The sequence below is a fragment of the Heterodontus francisci genome, chromosome 6 (assembly GCF_036365525.1).
Source record: "Heterodontus francisci isolate sHetFra1 chromosome 6, sHetFra1.hap1, whole genome shotgun sequence".
In the NCBI taxonomy this organism is placed as follows: Eukaryota; Metazoa; Chordata; class Chondrichthyes; order Heterodontiformes; family Heterodontidae; genus Heterodontus; species Heterodontus francisci.
The window spans coordinates 20,568,959-20,592,976 of NC_090376.1; the positions used below are offsets into that span (position 1 = coordinate 20,568,959).

At 42.7% G+C, this 24,018-nt stretch overlaps 2 protein-coding genes across 5 annotated transcripts in view; one reads left to right on the plus strand and one right to left on the minus strand.

Moving 5' to 3' along the window:
- The window catches only part of cyfip1 (cytoplasmic FMR1 interacting protein 1), a 247,007-nt gene that overhangs the window by 176,450 nt on the left and 46,539 nt on the right, over positions 1-24,018 (plus strand). The gene's annotated exons all lie outside the window — the stretch shown is intronic.
- On the minus strand, positions 4,072-13,209 carry LOC137370920 (fibronectin type III domain-containing protein 9). Its single transcript, XM_068032788.1, has 2 exons — positions 12,922-13,209; positions 4,072-5,366 (listed from the first exon to the last, which is right to left on the minus strand). Exon 2 carries the CDS (start codon positions 5,164-5,166, stop codon positions 4,489-4,491), a length of 678 nt encoding a protein of 225 aa, XP_067888889.1. The 5' UTR covers positions 5,167-5,366; positions 12,922-13,209; the 3' UTR covers positions 4,072-4,488.

Consider the following 24,018-nt stretch of genomic DNA (forward strand, 5'->3'; position numbering starts at 1 on the left):
TTGCATTAGAGAGGGTACAGAGGAGATTTACGAGGATGTTGCCAGGACTGGAAAAATGCAGCTATGAGGAAAGATTGGATAGGCTGGGGTTGTTCTTGAAACAGAGAAGGCTGAGGGGAGATCTGATTGAAATGTACAAAACTGTGAGCGGCCTGGATAGTGTAGAGGTGAAGGGTCTATTCACCTTAGCAGAGAGGTCAGTGACATGGGGGCGTAGATTTAAAGTGGTAGAAAAATTAGAGGGGAGATGAGGAAAAACTTTTTCACCTGAGGGTGGTGGGGTCCTGCACACTGCCTAAAAGGGTAGTTGAGGCAGAGACCCTCAACTCATTCAAAAGGAATCTGAATATGAACCTCAAGTGCTGTAATCTGCAGGGCCACGAACCAAATGCTGGAAGGTGGGATTAGAATAGGTGAATCGTTTTTTGGCTGGCACAGACACGATGGGCCATGTGGCCTCTTTCTGTGCCTTAAACTTTCTATGATTCTAAATAGTGATGCCTTGAACAATCTATATAGTAATTGCTGTATAACTATTCTTACAAGCACCCAGCGTTTCTTTTTAAAAGAAAAAATTCTGGTTAGGCAGTATCTGTGGAGAGAGAAACCAAGTTAATGCTTCAGGTCGATGACCTTTCATCAGAACTGTTTATACCCTTCAATTTCTTAGGATTCCTTTCCATGGTAGAAGTATTGATAATTGAGGAAAAAAATGATCCCAGGTTTTGGATCATTGAGCTGTGAACGAAGTCGAAGAAAGTTCAATGACTCCAGTTTTTGAAATGCTCATCCTCGTTTTCAAATCCCTCCATGGCCTCACCCTTCCCTATCACTGTAATCTTCTCCTGCCCTACAACCCTCCAAGATAACTGCACTCCTTCAATTCTGGCCTAGTGAGCATTCTCGATTTTAATCGCTCCACCATCGGCAACTGTGCATTCAGCTGCCAAGGCCCTGTGCTCTGGAATTCCCTCCCTAAACCTCTCTGCCTCTCTACCTCTCCACCTCTCCTTCCTCTTCTAAGGCGCTCCCTCAAACCTACCTCTCTAACCAACCTTTCCTGATATGTCCTTGCATGATTCGGTGTGAAACTATGTTTGATAATGCTCCTGTGAAGCGCCTTGGTCATTTTATCATATTAAAGGTGCTAGATAAATACAAGTTCTTGTTCCTTCAAAGTGACATGCCTGAAGAATTGGGGAAATCAGAATACTTAAAAGGTGTCTTGTTTGCAGAGATATTAAAGCTGCAAGGTTGTGATTATGCTTATGTTGGTTACAGGTCACTGTAAATGCAAAGTTTTAGCTTTGATCAGCTGTTAATTTAAATCCAACTCTTGTTTCATTACCACATCATACAAGCTGAATCTAAACCTAAAGTGGATGTCATACGGCTAGTAGTATGATGTGATGCTTACAACTAGCTGACTCGACTTGAATTAGTGCAGTCAGCTGTACTTATAAATGTTTCAATGCAGTTAAACAAAATCTCATTGTCTGAGAAACTGCTTTCCATGGGGGCTCAAGTGCATTAGCACCATCCACTGATTTGGTTCAACACAGCATTTCTGCGATGCATTGTTGATTATTTGTGAAGCATGATATCACATTTGTGATAGGACCTCCTGAGCAAAAAGCAGACAGGAGAGGGAGCTGGGGGCTGCAGGGGTGAGAGTGGGGGGAGGGTGGTGGTGTGGGGGAATGATGGAATATTTGATCGTTGTATCAAGTGAGAAAATACATTGGTCATCGAGATCTTTACTGTGAAGAAATTAGAATCTTGTAGAGACCCTTGAGAAATTAATCTTTGCATTAGTTTCGCTGTCCTGTCGAGGACAGGCAAAATGATTTCATTGAACTAGTTGGTGTATTTGACCTAAGTAGAACTCTGCACCAAGGTACTCTAATTATTTTTTGCAGCATGCAGCCGATCTGTTTAAACGCGTGGACCTTTACATTTTTTGCATAGCCGCACGCTTAAAAGGGGACGACTTCTGTGCAGACTCTGCGTGGACTTTCGGGCTGGTTGCGCAGCTTAGAAGGAATATTGATTGCTCTGCACTGTGACTTGATGTTTTTTGTTGCAGAGATCTTTTAATGGCAAATAAGATATTGAAAAATAATAAATGTCCCTACCTCTAAATCTGAAAAATGTTAATGACACTATTAGTCGTACTAAGTCTACTTTAGGTTTTAAGCTAAGCTTGCATGATCTGGTCATGAAACACTTTATAGCTGAATTTAAATTAACAGCTGGTACTGCAATTTGTTTTGCATCACGTACCAGGTTTTCCACAGTTTCAGTTCTTTGAGGTGATCAGTTCTTTTCAGTCTCCGTTAGTATTAAAATTATGTCTGCCACATAAACTCTTCTGAAGGCTATGTGAGTATTTTATGTGGAGAGATATAATTTTGTTGGAGTAATTTGAAATCATTCATGAAGCTATGAAATTGAGCAACTCTTCAGTAAAGAAATATCAATTTAAAAGTTGTTGCAGAAGTAGAATGGCATTCTAAGAGTTGAAAAAGGGAAACATTTGTCTGATTAGTTTAATATCTGGAGCATTTTGTGCTGCAATGGCTGGTCTATTCATGGCAATTTGTTTAATTTATTTTGGTGGATTATTTTTGTGCAAATCAAAGTAGCGTTGAATGAAATTCTGAGCACCCTAGTGCACATATCAAACACTCCCAGCTCTTGTATACCATGATTGGTACTTTGTAATACTGCCTTTGCCCCAACTTTCCTGTTCCACAAATGTGACATTTCTATTTCTACTGTAGTCCTCCTTAATACCTCCAAGTAGAATTGCTTAATTAAGTATAGTCTTGTTCTCTGAAAATATATACACTTGGAATTGAGTTGAGACTTCCAAAATTCATTTATGCTGGATCCTTAATGGCCAGTAGTTGAGACACTTTTATCTCATTTCTCTGGATGGAATTTGATGCTAGATTCTGGAAATAATTTTGTTACATCTACCTGTCCACATACAGCACAATTTGTATACATTTCAGTCCTTTTTAAAATTGCTCTTGAGGGCAGTTAGGGATGGGCAATAAATGATGACCGAGCCAGCGACGACTGCATCCCATGAACGAATAAAAACAAAATTAAAAACTGGCTTTCAGGGGTGAAATTGACATTGGGCAATAATGTAAAGTGGGTGATGGAGTATCAGCAAGGCGGCATGTAAAATGGGCTGTTCAATCATTATCGCCCGTTTTGTGTTACTACCTAAGACCAAATTGATTCCCTCAGTTTCAGATCTGGTCAGTTGGTTTAGTTTGCATAATTGTATTGTTAGTTCTTTTCATCTTCTGTGGACATATGAATTGGATTATGTGCCCATAGTGGGGCTCCTGGTGCTAGGCCAAAATGGCAGAGGGATTCCTGCCTCGGTCAGCTGGAGCCCCCCCCCCCCGTCAGAGCAATTCCACGGCGCTGGACCAATTAACAGCCCGACACCTGGATCCCTGGTCTCTTTAAAGTTGAAAAGCAGTGGCCCCTGCCAGTACTGAAGAAGCCTTAGACCCAGCCCCAGTGCTGGAACTCCGGACCTCAGGTAAATGAGGCGGAACCGTCTGAGCCAGTCCAGGAGGCCCCGGGGAGGTGGGAGGGTGGGCGTGAAGTCCAAGGGGAGGGAGGTGGGGTCCGTGGAGGTAGAGGTTTTGCCGGTGGGGGTCCTCCTTGCGGCCCAGATTGCCCACGGAGGAGGGACCTCCCCCAAGCCCGCAGGTTAAATCCCAGCAGCGAGGTGGTGGGGTGGGCGAGGCCCTAAAGTGGCTGTGAATAGGCACTTAAGGATCTCAATCGGCTTCTGGGCGGGAAGGCTGTCATCGGTCAATCGGCCTGTCGCGATTCTATGAGGCCACCTTGGAGGCCCATAAAATCCAGCCCAATACGTGGCATCATTTCTTGTTTTTGACATTAATAGCATTACTTTAACATTGTGATTTTCCTTTCTTTAGGTTTGTTACAGAACTTTAAACCAATAAAAAAGTCTTACTTGCTTTTTTTTTCATTTTTAAGCTTAGGTAATGTGTAAAGTAGACCACAGGTCATTCTCTTCATACATTGATTTATTTTTACGTTAATATTGTTGTTCACACTGGTATCCAACCTCCAAGAATTAATATATTAGAATGAAATTGCTGCATACAAATTAAACCAGCTGAAACACAGCAGAATTAATAGAGGAAAATTCTAGGTCTATTTCTCTTCTGTCGCTTCACACAATAAAACTTCAATAACATTTGATACAATTACAGTTAAATTGCAATATCGAAATGTAAAAGTTGCTGGCTTTTATATTAAAATCAACACAATATTACCATAGGCTGGAAACAGCCAATCAAAAGCAATTAAATCTAAAATAAGCAACTAAAATAAGTATTGTGACTACTACAAAATTGCTGCTATTTAGATATTCCAATGTTTTAAGTGATCATATGGAAGGTTGCTGTTCAATTACTGCAGTTTTGACTGTCATTCATTATTCTTATTACTGCTGCTTGAAGATAATTTCTCACTATCTGTGTTCAATGGTCCAGCATCTTTTGAAGTGAAAGGATTTTCAGTTATGTTGCTCAGCCCCGTATCCCCTCTGCTTCCGCTATCTGTGTCGAGAACAATGTTGCAGGGCGTATCGAAGTGGTCTTCAAGTGCAGTTTCCGTCACACGTTTCTTCCAAGCTTGCGTTTTAGCCTGATCAGAACTTGAGCTGAAGCCTTCAGGGTGTTCTCGTCTCTTGCAACACCAAATGTGGAGGCAGCCATATAATAGTACACCAGCAATGATGAGGAGAAGTACGCTGCTCGTCATCCATATTCCCAGAGCCAGGTCTTTCTTCCTGCTGGTAACCTCAGCAGCATTTTGGGGTGACGTGCTAAAAATTGTACATTGCTCACTGGTAGGATTGTCTGGCAAGCAGGTAATGCACAAGATGTACATGGTGAGCGGGGTCAGCTTCTCGATGGCCAACCAGTTCTGACTGATGGGCACTCTTTCCTCTTTCTGAAAAATTTTCCTTGAATAGCCGGATGGTAAAGTCTTCCATTTGGGATGGTACATGATGCTGTAAAAATTATTGGCACAGTTCGCAGGAGAGGACCATGTCGCAATTGCAGATGTGGAAGATATGTTTTGTATGACAATCCCCATCATGTAGTTCAGTTATAGTTTTTTTTAAAATATGATTTAATTTGTCTGTGAAGCCGTTTAGTCTGCAGCTTTTAAATTCTTCTGGCAATGAGAACTATTTTTAATTTTATAACTGTGCACACAGTAGATGATCATGTGAGGCATGTAGGAGTACCGATGAAAAGATGATCACTGCTGCACTCATCTGTTGCAATCAGAGCATTCTGTAATTGAAAAGAAACCATTGCTGTAAGAAATCTGTTATTCATGCTGAGTGTTAAATGCAAGAAATAGACTCGCACAAGAAGTATTTAGCTTTAGATTCGTGCTCTTTAGAATACATTTCTGAACTTACAAATTGTAGAAATGATTCTTGAAAGTATAATTAAATGGGGAACCTCACTATTGTTGACACCGGTCAGGTTGTTAGAGAATTAACCTTAAACAGTTCCCTGTAAAGATCACTCATAAATATAAATATAAACAGAGTATTTTTTTTTTAGAATTAGAACATTACAGCGCAGTACAGGCCCTTTGGCCCTCGATGTTGCGCCGACCTGTGAAACCATCTGACCGACACTATTCCATTTTCATCCATATGTCTATCCAATGACCACTTAAATGCCCTTAAAGTTGGCGAGTCTACTACTGTTGCAGGCAGGGCGTTCCAGCCCCTACTACTCTCTGAGTAAAGAAACTACCTCTGACATCTGTCCTATATCTATCACCCCTCAACTTAAAGCTATGTCCCCTCGTGTTTGCCATCACCATCCGAGGAAAAAGACTCTCACCATATGCCTTCTTAACAGCCCTATTAACCTGGGTAGCAACCTTCAGGGATTTATGCACCTGGACACCAAGATCTCTCTGTTCATCTGCACTACCAAGAATCTTCCCATTAGCCCAGTACTCTGCATTCCTGTTACTCCTTCCAAAGTGAATCACCTCACACTTCTCTGCATTAAACTCCATTTGCCATCTCTCAGCCCAGCTCTGCAGCCTATCTATGTCCCTTTGTACCCTGCAACATCCTTCGGCACTATCCACAACTCCACCGACCTTAGTGTCATCCGCAAATTTACTAACCCACCCTTCTACACCCTCTTCCAGGTCATTTATAAAAATGACAAACAGCAGTGGCCCCAAAACAGATCCTTGCGGTACACCACTAGTAACTAAACTCCAGGATGAACATTTACCATCAACCACCACCCTCTGTCTTCTTTCAGCTAGCCAATTTCTGATCCAAAGCTCTAAATCACCTTCAACCCCATACTTCCGTATTTTCTGCAATAGCCTACCGTGGGGAACCTTATCAAACGCCTTACTGAAATCCATATACACCACATCCACTGCTTTACCCTCATCCACCTGTTTGGTCACCTTCTCGAAAAACTCAATAAAGGTTTGTGAGGCACGACCTACCCTTCACAAAACCGTGCTGACTATCGCTAATGAACTTATTCTTTTCAAGATGATTATAAATCCTGTCTCATAACCTTTTCCAACATTTTACCCACAACCGAAGTAAGGCTCACAGGTCTATAATTACCAGGGCTGTCTCTACTCCCCTTCTTGAACAAGGGGACAACATTTGCTATCCTCCAGTCTTCCGGCACTATTCCTGTCGACAATGACGACATAAAGATCAAGGACAAAGGCTCTGCAATCTCCTCCCTAGCTTCCCAGAATTGAATTTTGAATTGACTCATTTTAAAAGTAGTAGTAGTGAAAGACTATTTTGTTTTAATTTTACCTAACAAACTCAACCGGATAAATTAGATTAAGTGGGACTTGATGAAAAGGGGCAGCATCATGTATTGTTTAGAATACTTGGTCAGTGCAAAAAAAGGCTCGTATTTATAGGGCCTTTCACAACCACAGGATGTTCCAAAACACTTTACAGTCAATGAAGTACTTTTGAAGTGTAGTCATTATAACACAGGAATCGCGGCAGCTAATTTGCACAGGGCAAGCTCCCAAAAACAGCAAAGCTAGTGACCAGATAATCTGTTTTTTAGTTATGTTGATTGAGGGATAAATATTGGCCAGGACACCGCGGATAACACTGCTACTACTCTTCGAAATAGAGGCATGAGACTTTTTATACCACCTTCGACAGTGCAACACTCCCTCAGTACTGCACTAGAGTATTGCTTGCTCAACTCCTGGAGTGGGATTTGAACCCACAACGTTCAGACTCAGCCAAGAGTGCTACCAATTGAGCCACAATTGACACCTTATTGCAGAGTATTGCACAGATCTAGCAAGGGTGTGAAATGGAGATCAAACAAGGACAAAAATAAGTCGTGTCTGGAAGATCAATACAATGATTTGGCATGTTCGATAAAAATGAATTTGGTAGGAATTTGTTATGCTAATAGAGTTTACATATTGCAAAGCAGCACCATTTAATGGCCGGGATTTTACCTTTGCTGGATGGGAGCCATCCACAGACTGAAAAATCCATGGCAAACCCACTTCCGCCTGGCCTGGGGATCCGACCCGCATTTTGTAGGTGCCCGGCCTTTAATTGTTCTGAGGCAGAACATCCACTTGCTTGAGGCAGGAAGTCCCGCCTATTAGAGATGCCGGCCATTCAGCGGGCTGGCGGCTCTTAGTCCCAGCAGCGCCACCAGGAGTGGTCACCACCTGCAGCAGTGGCCACTGCTGGGACTGCAGCCCAGCTTCAAGACCAAGATGTCGGGGAGCCTGGAACCAAGGTTAGTTTTTGTTGCCTTGCTGGGGGTGAACGGTCGGGCCCCTGCGGGGCAAGGGTGGTTGATTGGGGGTATGGGGGACGTGTTGGGGGTGGTTGGCGCAGCGGGGGCGGCCCTCCATCGGGCACAGGGTGTCCAATCATAAGGGCCCCCCCCCACGCAGGCTGTCGGAGAGCGGCCTGCTTTTGTCAGGCGGCTTCTCTTGGGCCTGGGCTACCCGCCTGCCAACGGTAAAATACCCATGGCGGAGTCAAGTGACCACTTAAGGGCCTTGATTGGCCTGGGGCAGGCAGGCCGTTTTTCGCCGCTGCTGCCACCATGCGGAAAGTGGGAGTGGGTTGGGAGGGCCCCTCCACGTCTCCCGATCCATTTTTACACCCAAACCCCCCGCCATCTTCCTGCTGTTTGGGGGGGAGGGGGGGTGTAAAATTTCGGCCAATATTTAAGTCATCTTTTTCTTCTTTGGCCTCCTTGTTTCGAGACCCAATGGATAAGCGCTTGGAGATGGTCAGTGGTTTGTGAAGCCGCGCCTGGAGTGGCTATAAAGGCCAATTCTAGAGTGACAGACACTTCCACAGGCACTGCAGATAAAAATGGTTGTCGGGGCTGTTACATAGTTGGCTCTCTCCTTGCACTTCTGTCTTTTTTTCCTGCCAACAGCTAAGTATCTTTGACTCGCCCCTCTTTAGCCCCGCCTTTATGGCTGTCCGCTAACTGTGGCGATCACTGGCAACTGACTCCCACGACTTGTGATCAATGTCACAGGACTTCATGTCACATTTGCAGATGTCTTTAAAGCAGAGACATGGACAGCCGGTGGGTCTGATACCAGTGACGAGCTCGCTGTACAATGTGTCCTTGGGGATCCTGCCATCTTCCACGCAGCTCACATGGCCAAGCCATCTCAAGCACCGCTGGCTCAGTAGGGTGTGTATGCTGGGGATGTTGGCCGCCTCGAGGACTTCTGTGTTGGAGATACGGTCCTGCCTCCTGAGGCCAAGGATTCTCCGGAGGCAGCGAAGATGGAATGAATTGAGACATCAATCTTGGCTGACATACATTGTCCAGGCCTCACTGCCAAAGAGCAAGGTACTGAGGACACAGGCTTGATACACTCGGACTTTTGCGTTCCGTGTCAGTGCACCATTTTCCCACACTCTCTTGGCCAGTCTGGACATAGCAGCGGGCGCCTTTTCCATGCGCTTATTGATTTCTGCATCGAGAGGCAGGTTCCTGGTGATAGTTGAGCCTAGGTAGGTGAATTCTTGAACCACTTTCAGAGCGTGGTCACCGATATTGATGATGGAGCATTTCTAACGTCCTGTTCCATGTTAGTTTTCTTGAGGCTGATGGTTAGGCCAAATTCGTTGCTGGCAGCTGCAATCCTGTCGATGAGTCTCTGCAGACTTTTTTTTTGAGATACAGCACTGAAACAGGCCCTTCAGCCCACCGATTCTGTGCCGACCAACAACCACCCATTTATACTAACCCTACAGTAATCCCATATTCCCTACCACCTACCTACACTAGGGGCAATTTGCAACAGCCAATTTACCTATCACTTTCCATACTTTGGTCTTCGCTCTTAGGCGGGCAAGGTTGAACAACCTGCCGTCTGATCTTGTGTGGAGGAAAATTCCTTCTTCTGAAGACTTGAGCGCATGTGAGAGCAGCTGTATGGAATGGATGAAGTGCCCTTGTGTCTCTGAACTAATGAGTATGATTTCCACAGACAAGAATAAGGTTAAAAATGGAATACAGCTAGCCCCCATCTCCACTGCCCATTTCAACACTCAGTGGAGTACATTACATTCAGTTGGTTACAAGGGAGTAATCCTGTCTCGAGTTGAGACACAAATTGTTAAATTTCTTGAGCTTTATATGTTATCCATGGTGAGGTTACTGTCCCTTTATCACTCTTGGGTATCTATTGTTTTCTACCTTTTTAACCTTAAAAACACCCAAAACAGTTTGCTTAAACAATGAAAGTGAAAGACTTCTTTAAGAAAATAATGCTCACTCTTGGTTGCTGATACATAGGCTGTAGTCTGTATCAAATTTGTGTCTGGCATTTCCTGATCATTTAGTGTAACATACCACAATGCTGTGGAAATGACACTGCATTCATTTTGGGACTGTATTCATCCCATTGAATTCTGCTGAGACATTGGAACACCTTGTTTTATGTCCGTTCTTTTATATAATTATTGAAATACATTTCATGTCCAAAGGTGTAATGAAACTAATGACTTGTAGTCTGATAAAAACATTGTCCTCCAGGTTGGACCCATGGGATTCGGGGTAAAGTATTAGTTTGGATTGAGGATTGGCTAATGGGTAGACAACTAAAGTAGGAATAAACGGGGCATTTTCGGATTGGCAGGTTGTAACGAGTGGAGTGCTGGAAGGATAGGTGCTCGGGCCTCGGCTATTTACAATCTATATCAATGACTTAGATCTGAGCACTGAGTGTAATGTATCCAAGTTTGCTACCGATTACAAAGCTAGGTAACAAAGTAAGCTGTGAGGAGAAGATAAAGAGGCTGCAAAGGAATATGGACTGGTTAAGTGAGTGAGCAAGAAGGCGAATAATGTAGGGAAATGTGAAGTTGTCCACTTTGGTAGAAAGAATACAGAAGTTGATTATTTTAAAAGCTGAGAGATTGGTAAATGCTGTTATGCAGAGACATTTGGATATTCTTGCATGCACATACTGCAAATAATTGGGAAGGCAAATGGCATGTTAGCATTTATTGCAGCAGTGTTGGAGCATAAACATGAGGAAATCCTGCTGCAGTTATAGGGCTTTGGTGAGATCACACCTGGAGCATTGTGTACAGTTTTGGTGGTCTTGCCAAAAGAAGGGTATACTTTGCTTGGAGGGATTGCAATGATGGTTCACAAGATTTGATTCCTGGAATGAGAGGGTTGTCCTATGAGAGATTGAGTAGAATGGACCTTGATTCTTGAGTTTGTTAGAATGAGAGGGATTTCATTGAAACCTGCAAGATTCTGAAAGGGCTTGATAGGATAGACACTCCACTGACTGGAGAATATTGAACTGGGGGCATAGTCTCAGGATAAGAGGACAGCAATTTTGGATTAAGATGAAAAATTTCTTCATGAAGGGTTGTGAATGTTTGCAATTCTCTAACCCAAAGGGCTGTGGATGCTCAATGTGTTTATTCCAGGCTGAAATTGCTAGATTTTGGAACAGTAAGGGAATCAACGGATAGGGGGATAGGTTGGGAAAGTGGAATTGAGGTAAAAGGCCAGCCATGATCTTATTGAATGGTGGAGCGGGCTCAAGGAGCCGTATAGCCAAATCCTGCTCCTGATAATTGGGAAAGAGAACGTCTTGGGCCACTTTCGTGATGCATGTAGCTTTTAGCTACATGTTATCATTTTACAATTTCTTATATATGATTGTTACCGATGCATATTAATGAGAAAAACACTTAATTACATTTTGATTTTTATGGAAGAAATTATTTAAACATTTTTCTATACAAAGTCGAGCGTATGGGTCTCTGTAGTCCTGATTTTAACTGGGAGCAGGAATCAGATGAATGAGTGCCAGCCCAAGCGATAGTTAACTCCTGGCCTCAATAGTATGCTGCTGATCCGCTGCCGCTTGAAATGTGAGGGAAGTGTCTGCTGGTCAGTGGAGAAGAGTGGAATTTTGGGTGGTACAAAATCAGCCAGCCAGCACCAAAGGAATGGTTGCTGGGTTTTACAATAGGGAAAGGCAGAAAGCCCTAGGCAGGGGGAGGTCTATATTTTCCACAAAAAACATAACGTTGGGCCTCTTTTGGTCTCAGATACTCTTCCTGCTGTCTTCAACTGGCAGCAATTCCACAACGCTTCCCTGCTCATGCCACGTTTTAAATTGCAGTTGGTCCTCCTGCCATTATCTGGCGTTGATATGCCGATTTAAAGAAGGACATCATCTGCTTCAGGCAGGTGTCCTTGCCGCTTGCTCAGAAGAGCAAGATAAAATACAAGAGGGTGGGATCAGTCCTGAACATTGGCAGGTAAGTCAGCCAGGCGATTATAACTGCAATCCACTTGTTTTTCCCTAGGTAGGTGGGGTTAAAATCTGCCTTGTGTTTTTGTCATTTGACTTCAAATACAATTATGTTATGGCTTTTTATCATTCAGCTCTATAGCTTTGCTTCAGTATATCAATGTGCGTAATAAATATTAGTTTAGTACACAAGAAGCCCTGCTGCAAGAAGATGCAGTTTTGGTGATCTTGAGATATTTGCAATGGCAAAATTTAAATCCTGAAATGATTGATATTTTTTATCTTAAATATTTTTGGACCCTGGGAGGTCAAGGCTCAATTAGCTATCTTGTTCAGTTCTTCCAGTTTACCGGATATTTGTTGTGACCCGGATGTGACTATTGTTTCAAATTATTATTTCATCTATCAAGCAAGCATTTAAGGTCCGATCAACTTAATCGCCTACTGTCGGGAGCCCGAGTTTAGATTTAAGAGCATAATTCAGCTAAGTCATTTTTTCCTTCAATTGTGCAAGTTGGCCATTCAGCAAAAGTTCCCATTTTAGTCCATCACTCAAGGTGTAGGGGTTAAAGCAGAATCTATTCGAACCCTGGTGTTCCATTTTTGTAGGGTGGAATTTGTTAATGAATATTTATTTCATCTGAAGCACATGCTTCTATAGAGCATTCATTGCAAATATTTCCTTTGAAATACGGAACAAGCTTTAAATATATCAATTTCAAGTGCATTATTAGGTTAAGGACTCGTAAGCTTTATATATTTGTAAATTAAAATATAACAAGATTCAGCATTTGTACGTGAGTTTTCTGCATTTTTATCAACACAAGGTATTAATTGGCATAGTTTATAGCATTTTCTCTTCAAATGCTCTTCATTGGCTGAGAAATGAGTTTAGTCGCTAAGGGGAAAATTCATTACAGTATGCACATATTGCAGGTAATGTTCTTTGGACATTTATACATTTTGAGTATTTTTCCCCCCAAATGTATAGGATACGTGATATTGTATAGAAGAGATCAAATATTAACTCACCCCTGCTGTTGAGGGAAGCTTGCAGTTAATGATTTTCTTGCAGAAATGTCCAAAGACAGCTTTTCAGTGCCTCGTTTGTTAGTTGATTTTCTTTGCCGACTGCATTTTCCAATCGTCTTCTCACAGCTCACAAAATAATGAGGTCTTGCTGCCTTTCTACTGGCTTTTTCACACTCCAACAGGATGTTCGCAATACTTCATTGTTTTGTTTTTATTACACTAACAGATTAACAGCACTGTGCATGTTCAAGTGGTTTGCAGCAGTTCTCATGAGAAACTGATTTATACTATCCACTTCACTGTTGCTTTCTTATATAGGGAAGAAAAGAGAGTGCTTGGATTGTGCAGTTCTGTGCTGCTGTGTTCACTCAGGTTTGATTGCTTCAGGCGCATGGTCAGAATGAAGTGTTTGATATATGACTGTGATATTTGAGAGTACAGACCAAGGCTTAATTTGATCATAAAACTCTCCGGAACCAGGTTAAAGGTAGATAGGTTTCTGTAAATTAAATGATGTCCACATCAGCCTTTCATGTGGATTCATGCATAAAAGTAGTTTTTGCACTGGTGTTACTTGTTAACAGCATTAACCATCTCTGTTGAAAAGTGCTGAAAATCCAAGGTAGAATAGATTTTTAAGAAATATGTCATTATTTGCCATATAGGCTCAGTTAATAGTGAAAATTTCAAGTATACAATTCGTTTAGATTTTTGGAGGGAGTCATGCGACCTCCAATTACCATGTATATTGTAATCGTGTAGGTTGGGCGTTAAAAGGGTGTGACACACCAGCACAACATGAAAAGAATGATGAGGGCAAGTCAGTTCCACTTAGATCATGGTGGCCCCATCAACCTTTAAATTGGAAATGTGTTGTTTTGTACATTAAAATTAGTTTGTGAGGGGTTGCCTGAATTATTTGCACTGACTTGTATTTCGTTGCAAAGTGGTTTAGTAAAAACACTTGTGTGGCTGTTTCCCTTTCAAACTCACTCTTTTTTTATATATGCCTTAGCTTAAGTACCTAAAGATCAAAGCTTAAAGTAGCTTGTAATTGGATGAAATGAGAGTCTGACATGTAAGTTTTAGAGAGATGTGATCTGATATCCTTTTGTACTGTTGGAAGACTGTGATCTCCAGATGTTTTTCATATTGGAGTCATTCAGTGAATGAGAATTCTGCAAGTTATTTAAAAATGTTGCTTTTTTATTTTGAGTGTAAGTGTTGAATATTATTTTTTTAAAATCTGACCCAACGTACAGCCCGAGTCGGAGACGGCATGCAGTTTCTCAGAGCTCCGACAATGTGTAGAGTTAATTTTTGTGTATAAGTCAATATAAAAACCCATCATTTCTGCATTTTGGCTCCTGAAACGTTCCCCCTCCCCATTGTCAAAGCAAGAACTTCTTATGTTAAAGACGCTATATAAGTATAAAATATCCCAAGGTGCTTTACAGGAGCATTATAAATCAAAATGTTGCAACGAGCCACATGAGATATTCGGTCAGATGACCAAAAGCTTTGTCAAAGAGGTAGGTTTTAAGGAGTGTCTTAAAGGAAGAAAATGATAGGGAGAGGTCTAGGGAGGCAATTCCAGAGCTTAGTGCACAGGAAGCTGAAGGCATAGCCACCAGCGGTGGAGTGATTAAAATAGAGGATGCTCAAGAGGCCAGAATTAGATGAGCACAGATATCTCAGAAGGTTGTGGGGCTGGAAAAGGTTACGGAGATAGGGAGGGACGAGGCCTTGGAGGGCTTTGAAAACAAGGATGAGAATTTGAAAATGAAAATGTTGCTTGACTCGGAGCCAGTGTAGGTCATTGAGCAAAGGGGTGACTGGGAACTGTGCGAGTTAAGTCACAGGCAGCAGGGTTTTGAATGACTTCATGCTTACGGTGGGTAGCGTGTGGGAGACCGGGCAGGAGTGGGTTGGAATAGTCATGTCTGAAGTAACAAAGGCATGAATGAGGGGTTTAGCAGCAGATGAGCTGAGACAGGGACGAAGTCGAGCGATGTTAGAGGTGGAAATAGGTAATTTTAGTGATGGGCCAAATAAGCAGTCGAAAGTTCATCTCAAGGTCAAATATGACGCCAAGTTGCGAACAGACTAGTTTAGACTCCGTCTGTTACCAGGTAGAGGGATGGAGTCAGTAGTTAGGGAACGGAGTTTAGAGCAGGGACCGAAAACAATGGCTTCAGTCTTCCCAGTATTTAATTGGAGGAAATTTCTGCTCATCCAGTATTGGATGTTGGATAAGCAATCTGATAACTTAGCAACAGTAGAGGAGTTAAGAGAGGTGGTAAGGTAGAGCTGGGTGTTGTCAGCATACATGTGAAAACTAACGCTGTGCTTTTGAATGATGTTGCCGAGGGGCAGCATGTAGGTGAGAGGTAGGAGGGGAGGGGATACTAGAGGTAATGGTACAGGAGCAGGAAGAGAAGTCATTGCAAATAATATTCTGGCTATGATTAGAGAGCTAAGAATGGAACTGGCTGAGAGCAGACCCATCCAGCTGGATGACAATAGAGAGGTGTTGGAGGAGATTGGTGTGGTCGACAGTGTCAAAGACTGCAGACAGGTCAAGGAGGACTAGGAGGGAAAGTTTACCTTTGTCACAGTCACATAAGATGTCCTTTGTGACTTTGAGAGCTGTTTCGGTACTGTGGCAGGAGCGGAAACCTGATTGGAGGGATTCAAACATCAAGTTCCAGGCTGTATTGACTCTTCAAAGCAGCACCGAAGCTCAAAGCAAGCTTTGTTTCCTGCTTTTTAAGTACAGCAAAACAATCTACATGATTTCAGTACTTAAATTCTTGGCTTCAGATTCTCCTGGATCATTTAATTTTACTGAGAAACATAGCTACAAGTTTTTCTTTGCATTATATTCTTGGTTGGTCTTTTTGAAGAATGTCGTCATTTACATAATTCCTTAGTATGCTTACCATAGTCAGAGCTTTGCCCAAATCTCTTACGCTAATGGATTTTGATGATTAAGTTGAACAGCATTGATGCTTTCACTGCTGTCTTTGATACAGGAGGTATGCGTGTTTACACATGTCATGCTGATGATCAAAAATTTTAAATTCACAACGGGTGTTGACAGTGCATCAATAATGATGCATATAGTTCTGCTGAACTGAACTTTGAGCCGAAGGCAACTATTTGAAATATAAGAAAGCTAGAAATTATAGCAGTTAGTCTTCATTCAGTAATAAACTACTCTAGTCTGTAATATGGAATAAAATGCTTAGGTCTTATTGATTTATGTTTCTGTCTCAGCATGAATTTCTAAAATGGTGCATTTGCTTTGAAGAAATAACCAAAAGAGAAGATAAAAGAATAATAGTGGATGTGGTTTATATCTATTTTCAAAAGGCATTTGATGATTACTTATAACAAGATAAATAGCACTCGGCGTTAATGGGAAGAATGGCCACATGGATCTGGAGTTACGGGGCAGAAAGCAAAACACATGGCAGATATGGAAGTTTCTTAGAATGCACAAATGTGAATAGTGTTCCATAGGGATCTCTGTTGGGACAACTAGTTACATAAATGATCTGGACTTGGGATTTGAGGGAAAAATATTGAAATTTGGTAAAGATGTAAAATTATGGGTATAATGAGGTATGTGAAAGACAGTGTAGATTGGCTAGCAGTATGGGAATATAGGGGGCAGATACAGTTTAATGTAGAGAAATGTGAAATAATACATTTTGGTACTAACAGTAGGGAAAGGAAGCTGACCACATTGTACACAGACAGGGTTAAGCAAAAAGCCCCATCCATCGAATATAAAAGCAAGGAGGTTATGTCGAATGCACATGGGGTGTTTGTACAGTTTGTGAGCTGCTTTCTGCAAGCTGGCTTGAATCACTATTAGGATTATGGAATTTTGTTACACATGATTGGATAGTCTGCATTGTACTAGCATCGGGGCCTGTCTAACAGATCGTTGAAATATTTGATGACCATTGAATCAAACACTTGGCACCTTTCTGCATGGGTATGTTCCATTCTCTTTGATCAGCTTGATGCTTCAGGCAGAGACTGGCTGAAAACTCCTTTTGAACTTTACCTACTTTGGTAGACAAGCATGGTATTTAATGTTTGTTAATCTAATGCAGTAGTTTCCCTAGATATGGCAAAATTATTGCTATCACAGCGACATGGTTCAGGGTGGGGCAGGACTGTCAGCTCAATATTCCAGGGGTATAGAATCTTCAGGTGTGACGGGAGGGATAAAAGAGGAAGTGGCATTGCACTGTCGATCAAGGAGTCAATTACTGCAGTAAGGAGGGATGATATCTTAGAAGGTTCCTCAAATGAGGCCCTTTGGATAGAACTTGAAAACAAAAAGGGGGCAGTCACTTGGCTGGGAGTTTACTACAGGCTTCCAAACAGTCAGGGAGAGATAGAGGAGCAGAAATGTAGGCAAATCTCAGAGAGGTGTAAAAATAATAGGGTAATCATTGGGGATTTCAACTTCCCCGATATTAACTGAGATCATCTTCGTGCAAAAGGCTTAAAGGGGGCAGAATTCTTAAAATGTATCCAGGAGAGCTTTTTGAGCCAGTGCGTAGAAAGTCCTACAAGGGGCGGTACTGGACCTAATCCTAGGGAATAAAGTCAGTCAAGTGGTAGAAGTGTCAGTGGGGGGAGCATTTCTGGGATAGTGACCATAACTCGGTAAGATTTAAGGTAGTTATGGAAAAGGACAAAGATGGACTAGAAATCAAGGTACTGAATTGGGGGAAGGCCGATTTCAAATCTGGCCAAAGTGGACTGGGAGCAGCTACTTGTCGGAAAGTCGATATGAGACCAGTGGGAGTCATTCAAAGCGGAAATAATGAGCATTCAGAGCCAACATGTTCCCGTTAACGTGAAGGGTAGGATTAACAAGTCCAGGGAACCCTGGATGTCAAGGGAAATAGAGGATTGGATCAGGAAAAAAAGGAGGCTTATGGCAGATTCAGAGCGCTGAAAACAACGGAGGCACAAGAGGAGTATAGAAAGTGTAGGGGGTACTTAAAAAAAAAAAGTAATTAGGAGAGCAAGGAGAAGACATGAAAAAACACTGGCGGGCAAGATAAAGGAAAATCCCAAGGCATTTTAGAAGTATATTAAGGGTAAGAGGATAACCAGGGAAAGAGTAGGGCCCATTAGGGACCAAAGTGGCAACCTGTGTGTGGAGCTGGAAAACATAGGTGAGCTTTTAAATAATTACTTTTCATCGGTCTTCACTATGGAGAAGGACGATGTAGGTGTAGAGATCAGGGAGGGGGATTGTGATATACTTGAGCATATTAGCATTGAAAGGGAGGAGGTATTAGCTGTTTTAGCAGGCTTAAAAGTGGATAAATCCCCAGGCCCAGATGAGATGTATCCCAGGCTGTTATGTGAGGCAAGAGAAGAGATAGCAGGGGCTCTGACACAAATTTTCAAATCCTCTCTGGCCACAGTAGACATAATGGAGGACAGCAAATGTGGTACCATTATTCAAGAAGGGTAGCAGGAATAAACCAGGTAATTACAGGACAGTGAGTCGAACATCAGTGGTTAGGAAACTATTGGAAAAAATTCTGAGCGACAGGATTAATCTCCACTTGGAGAGGCAGGGATTATTCAGGGATAGTCAGCGTGGCTTTGTCAGGGGGAGATCGTGTCTAACGATTGAATTTTTCAAGGCGGTGACTAGATGTGTCAATGAGGGTAATGCAGTTGATGTAGTCGACATGGACTTCAGTAAGGCTTTTGATCAGGTCCTGCATGGGAGATTGGTTAAGAAGGTAAGAGCCCATGGGATCCAGGGCAATTTGGCAAATTGGATCCAAAATTGGCTTAGTGGCAGGAGGCAGAGGGTGATGGTCGAGGGTTGTTTTTGTGAGTGGAAGCCTATGACCAGTGGTGTACCACAGGGATCAGTGCTGTTTGTAGTGTACATTAATGATTTAGACATGAATATAGGAGGCATGATCACTAAGTTCGCAGATGACATGAAAATCGGTGGTGTCGTAAAGAGTGAGGAGGAAAGCCTGAGATTACAGTTCGATATAGATGGGCTGATAAGATGGGCGGAGCAGTGGCAAATGGAATTTAATCCTGAGACATGTGAGGTGATGCATTTTGGGAGGACTAACAAGGCAAGGGAATAATACAATGGATGGTAGGACCCTAGTAAGTACAGAGGGTCAGAGGGACCTTGGTGTACTGGTCCATAGATCACTGAAGTCAGCAGCACAGGTAGATAAGGTGGTTAGGAAGGCATATGGGATACTTGCCTTTATTAGCCAAGGCATAGAATATAAGAGCAGGGAGGTTATGATGGAGCTATTTAAAATGCTAGTTAGGCCATAGCTCGAGTACTGTGTACAGTTCCTACGGCCACACTGTAGGAAGATGTGATTGCACTGGAGAGGGTGCAGAGGAGATTCACCGGGGCGTTGCCTGGGCTGGAGCATTTGAGCTATGAAGAGAGACTGGATAGGCTCGGGTTGTTTTCCTTGGAGCAGAGAAGGCTGAGGGGAGACCTGAAAAATTATGAGGGGCATTGATAGGTTAGATAGGAAGAAACCTTTTCCCTTAGCGGAGGGGTCAATAACCAGGGGGCATAGATTTAAGGTAAGGGGCAGGAGGTTTAGTGGGAATTTGAGGAAAAAGGTTTTTCGCCCAGAGGGTGGTTGGAATCTGGATTGCACTGCCTGAAGAGGTGGTCGAGGCAAAAACCCTCTCAACATTTAAGAAGTATTTAGATGAGCACTTGAAACGCTATAGCATACACGGCTACAGGCCAAGTGCTGGAAAATGGGATTAGAATAGTTAGATACTTGATGACCAGCACAGATATGATGGGCCGAAGGGCCTGTTTCTGTGCTGTATAACGCTATGAAGCGATGGCAGATTAATAATGTTTGTGGAAGTTAAACAACATTTGATCAATGACTAAACCTCTGCCTCCAGACTTGAATTCCAGTGCTCTCCTGGTCAGTCTGTGATCCTATATCTTCTATGAACTTCATCTTATCTCAAACTCTGCTATCTATACCCTATGCTATACCAGGGTCTTCTCTTCTATTACTGCTGTCCTTGCTGACCGACATTGGCTCTAGGTCCTTCAATGATTTCAGTTTACAATTATCATCTTCATGTTTCAGTTCTTTCATTGCCTCGTCCCTCCCTATCTCTGTAACCTCCCTACCCTGAACTCTCCATTTTTCTGGCTCTGGCAGTCTTCCCTCCCTTAACTCCCACCATTGGCATCCACGGCTGTAACCACCTAAATTCCTGTACCACTCCACATCCTTCTCCTTTTAAGGCCCTCCTTAAAACCGACTTATTTGACCAAACTTTTGGTCACTCCTCCTAATATTTCCTTTGGATCAGCATCAGTCTTTGCCTGGTTATACTTTCTGAAGCACCTTAGGATGATTTTCTACATGGAGGAGCTGTATAAATGTAAGTATTTTTGCTTTTGAAAGCTATTAGAGTTTTTTTTAAACTGCAGAGACACTAACCTGGTGATATCAGCACTGATGCAGTCCTTTTTTTATACACATGACCAACTTTTAGTCACCCCTCCTAATGTGCTGTTTGGCTCATCTGTATACTATTTGAATCTATGGGTGAGTGCAAGTAATTTTCAATTTAGGCATATAATTTCAAAGGGCAGGTTATACAATGGCCAGGCAATCTGCTTTGCTAAGGTAACCGCCCAAAGGTACAAAGTTGCAAATAACCCCTGTGTTGTCATCTTGTGACAGTTTCAAAAAAAACGTTTTTGGTTTTCTAAATGATCGCAAGACAAGCTGGGCAATGAATCTTAAAAGCTTTTTGAAGTATAGATTATGTATGTACTACTTGAAATTTACTATTTCAAGCAGAGAACCTGAGTCAGAGAGAGAAAACAAATTAAGTGCACTATTTATGTTTTTTGTTTGTACAGAGAATTCCAAAACATTGGGTGTTTACATAAAACATTTACTTTTCTTAATATAAAAAAACATGTTTCCCCTTCCTGTAATATGATTGTATTTTTTTCTTCCAAATTATTTGAGAACCTGAAAGATGATTTTTTTTTAAACTGCAGAGGAAGTCACGTTGACAAAGGCACCTGTACTTTTCTGTTTATACTTGGAATTCAAAAATAATTTCTTATGAAGATGGAAATTATACAACTGCACTAACTCTGCCCATATACTGTTGCTCAGCCATTCAATTTATAAATAACCAAAAGCATAAGCAGCCGCAAAATATCAATTCTTCAACTTTTCGTACACTATACTGATATTACATGGCATCAGGGATAGTGGAGGGAACTTGTGCCTGGAGTCGGAGGAGGTCGGGGAGGTCCTAAATGAATACTTTGCTTCAGTATTCACTAGTGAGAAGGACCTGGTCGTTTGTGAGGACAGCGTGGAACAGGCTGATATGCTCGAACAGGTTGAGGTTAAGAGAGAGGATGTGCTGGAAATTTTGAATGAGGACAGATAAGTCCCCGGGGCCAGACGGGATATACCCAAGGATATTACGGGAAGCGAGGGAAGGGATTGCTGCACCTTTGGCGATGATCTTTGCGTCCTCACTGTCCACTGGAGTAGTACCGGATGATTGGAGGGTGGCAAATGTTGTTCCCTTGTTCAAGAAAGGGAATAGGGATAACCCTGGGAATTATAGACCAGTCAGTCTTACGTCAGTGGTGGGCAAATTATTGGAGAGGATTTTGAGACAGGATTTATGATTATTTGGAAAAGTATGGTTTGATTAGAGATAGTCAGCATGGCTTTGTGAGGGGCAGGTCATGCCTCACAAGCCTTATTGAATTCTTCGAAGATGTGAGAAGGAATAGCAGTGGATGTGGTGTATATGGATTTTAGCAAGGCGTTTGATAAGGTTCCCCATGGTAGGCTCATTCAGAAAATGAGGAGGCATGGGATACAGGGGAAGTTGGCTGTCCGGATACAAAATTGGCTGGCCCATAGAAGACAGAGGGTGGTAGTAGATGGAAAGTGTTCAGCATGGAGCTCGGTGACCAGTGGTGTTCCACAGCGATCTGTTCTGGGACCTCTGCTCTTTGTGATTTTTATAAATGACTTGGATGAGGAAGTGGAAGGCTGGGTTAGCAAGTTTGCCGATGACACGAAGGTTGCTGGAGTTGTGGATAGTGTGGAAGGCTGTTGTAGGTTGCAACGGGACATTGACAGGATGCAGAGCTCGGCTGAGAAGTGGCAGATGGAGTTCAACCTGGAAAAGTGTGAAGTGATTCATTTTGGAAGGTTGAATTTGAATGCAGAATACAGGCTTAAAGACAGGATTCTTGGTAGTGTGGAGGAACAGAGGGATCTTGGGGTCCATGTCCATAGATCGCTCAAAGTTGCCACCCAAGTTGATAGGGTTGTTAAGAAGGCGTATGGTGTGTTGGCTTTCATTAACAGGGGGATTGAGTTTAAGAGCCGCGAGGTTATGCTGCAGCTCTATAAAGCTCTGGTTCGACCACGCTTGGAATATTGTGTTCAGTTCTGGTCGCCTCATTATAGGAAGGATGTGGAAGCTTTAGAGAGGGTGCAGAGGAGATTTACCAGGATGCTGCCTGGACTGGAGGGCATGTCTTACGAAGAAAGATTGAGGGAGCTAGGGCTTTTCTCATTGGAGCAAAGAAGGATGAGAGGTGACTTGATAGAGGGGTACAAGATGATGAGAGGCATAGATAGAGTGGATAGCCAGAGACTTTTTCCCCGGTTGGAAAGGGCTATCACCAGAGGGCATAATTTTAAGGTGATTGGAGGAAGGTTTCGGGGAGATGTCAGAGGTAGGTTCTTTACACAGAGAGTGGTGGGTGCGTGGAATGCGCTGCCAGCGGTGGTAGTAGAAGCAGATACATTAGGGACATTTAAGCGACTCTTGGATAGGTACATGGATGATAGTAGAATGAAGGGTAGGTAGTTAGTTTGATCTTAGAGTAGGTTAAAGGTTCGGCACAACATCGTGGGCCGAAGGGCCTGTACTGTGCTGTACTGTTCTATATTCTATATGTTCTATCACAACCCCGTTGTTTAATAATGCATTGCATCCTTAGATGCATACATTCACTCTGTTCTGTGCCCGGCTTATTCTTCACCCCCAACCGCCCCCAAACTCTAAATCCAACTTCTGGTCACCAAATTGCTTTTTCCCTGTCGACTTGCCTTAACACTAGGTCCTTAGATACAGGAGCTTTCTCTTTTTTTTTTCACCTGCCGATCCTTTTTGATGTGCTTTCATATCCTTCGTAAAATAGGATGTCCACAATTGTGCACCATATTTCTGACAGTGGTTTAATTTAGGTCTTGCAGTCATTCAACATTACCTCCATGTAAAAAAAACCAGAATTCTTTAACCACCTTATGGTAACACCGACTTGTGCTACCATCTTTAATGACCTCTGAATCTGCACAACAAACCTCCATTTAAAATGTAAAAAAAATTTTTTTTTTAATGAGATACAGCACTGAAACAGGCCCTTAGGCCCACTGAGTCTGTGCCAACCATCAACCACCCATTTATATTAATCCTACATTAACGCGACATGAAATCGTGTGACATTGATCACAAGTCGTGGGAGTCAGTTGCCAGCATTCGCCAGAGCTGGCGGGCAGCCATAAAGACAGGGCTAAATTGTGGCGAGTCGAAGAGACTTAGTAGTTGGCAGGAAAAAAGACAGAGGCGCAAGGGGAGAGCCAACTGTGCAACAGCCCCAACAAACAAATTTCTCTGCAGCACCTGTGGAAGAGCCTGTTACTCCAGAATTGGCCTTTATAGCCACTCCAGGCGCTGCTTCACAAACCACTGACCACCTCCAGGCGCGTATCCATTGTCTCTCGAGATAAGGAGGCCCAAAAGAAAGAACATTAATCCCATACTCCTACCACATCCCCAACTTCCCTCAATTCCCCTACCACCTACCTATGCTAGGGGCAATTTATAATGGCCAATTTACCTATCAACCTGCAAGTCTTTGGCTGTGGGAGGAAACTGGAGCACCTGGCGAAAACCCACACAGACACGGAGAACTTGCAAACTCCACACAGGCAGTACCCAGAACTGAACCCGGGTCGCTGGAGC

What these genes read in the sequence shown, in the direction of transcription:
- LOC137370920 (XM_068032788.1), bottom strand. Translation starts at nt 5,166, where the DNA reads ATGATGGGGATTGTCATACAAAACATATCTTCCACATCTGCAATTGCG.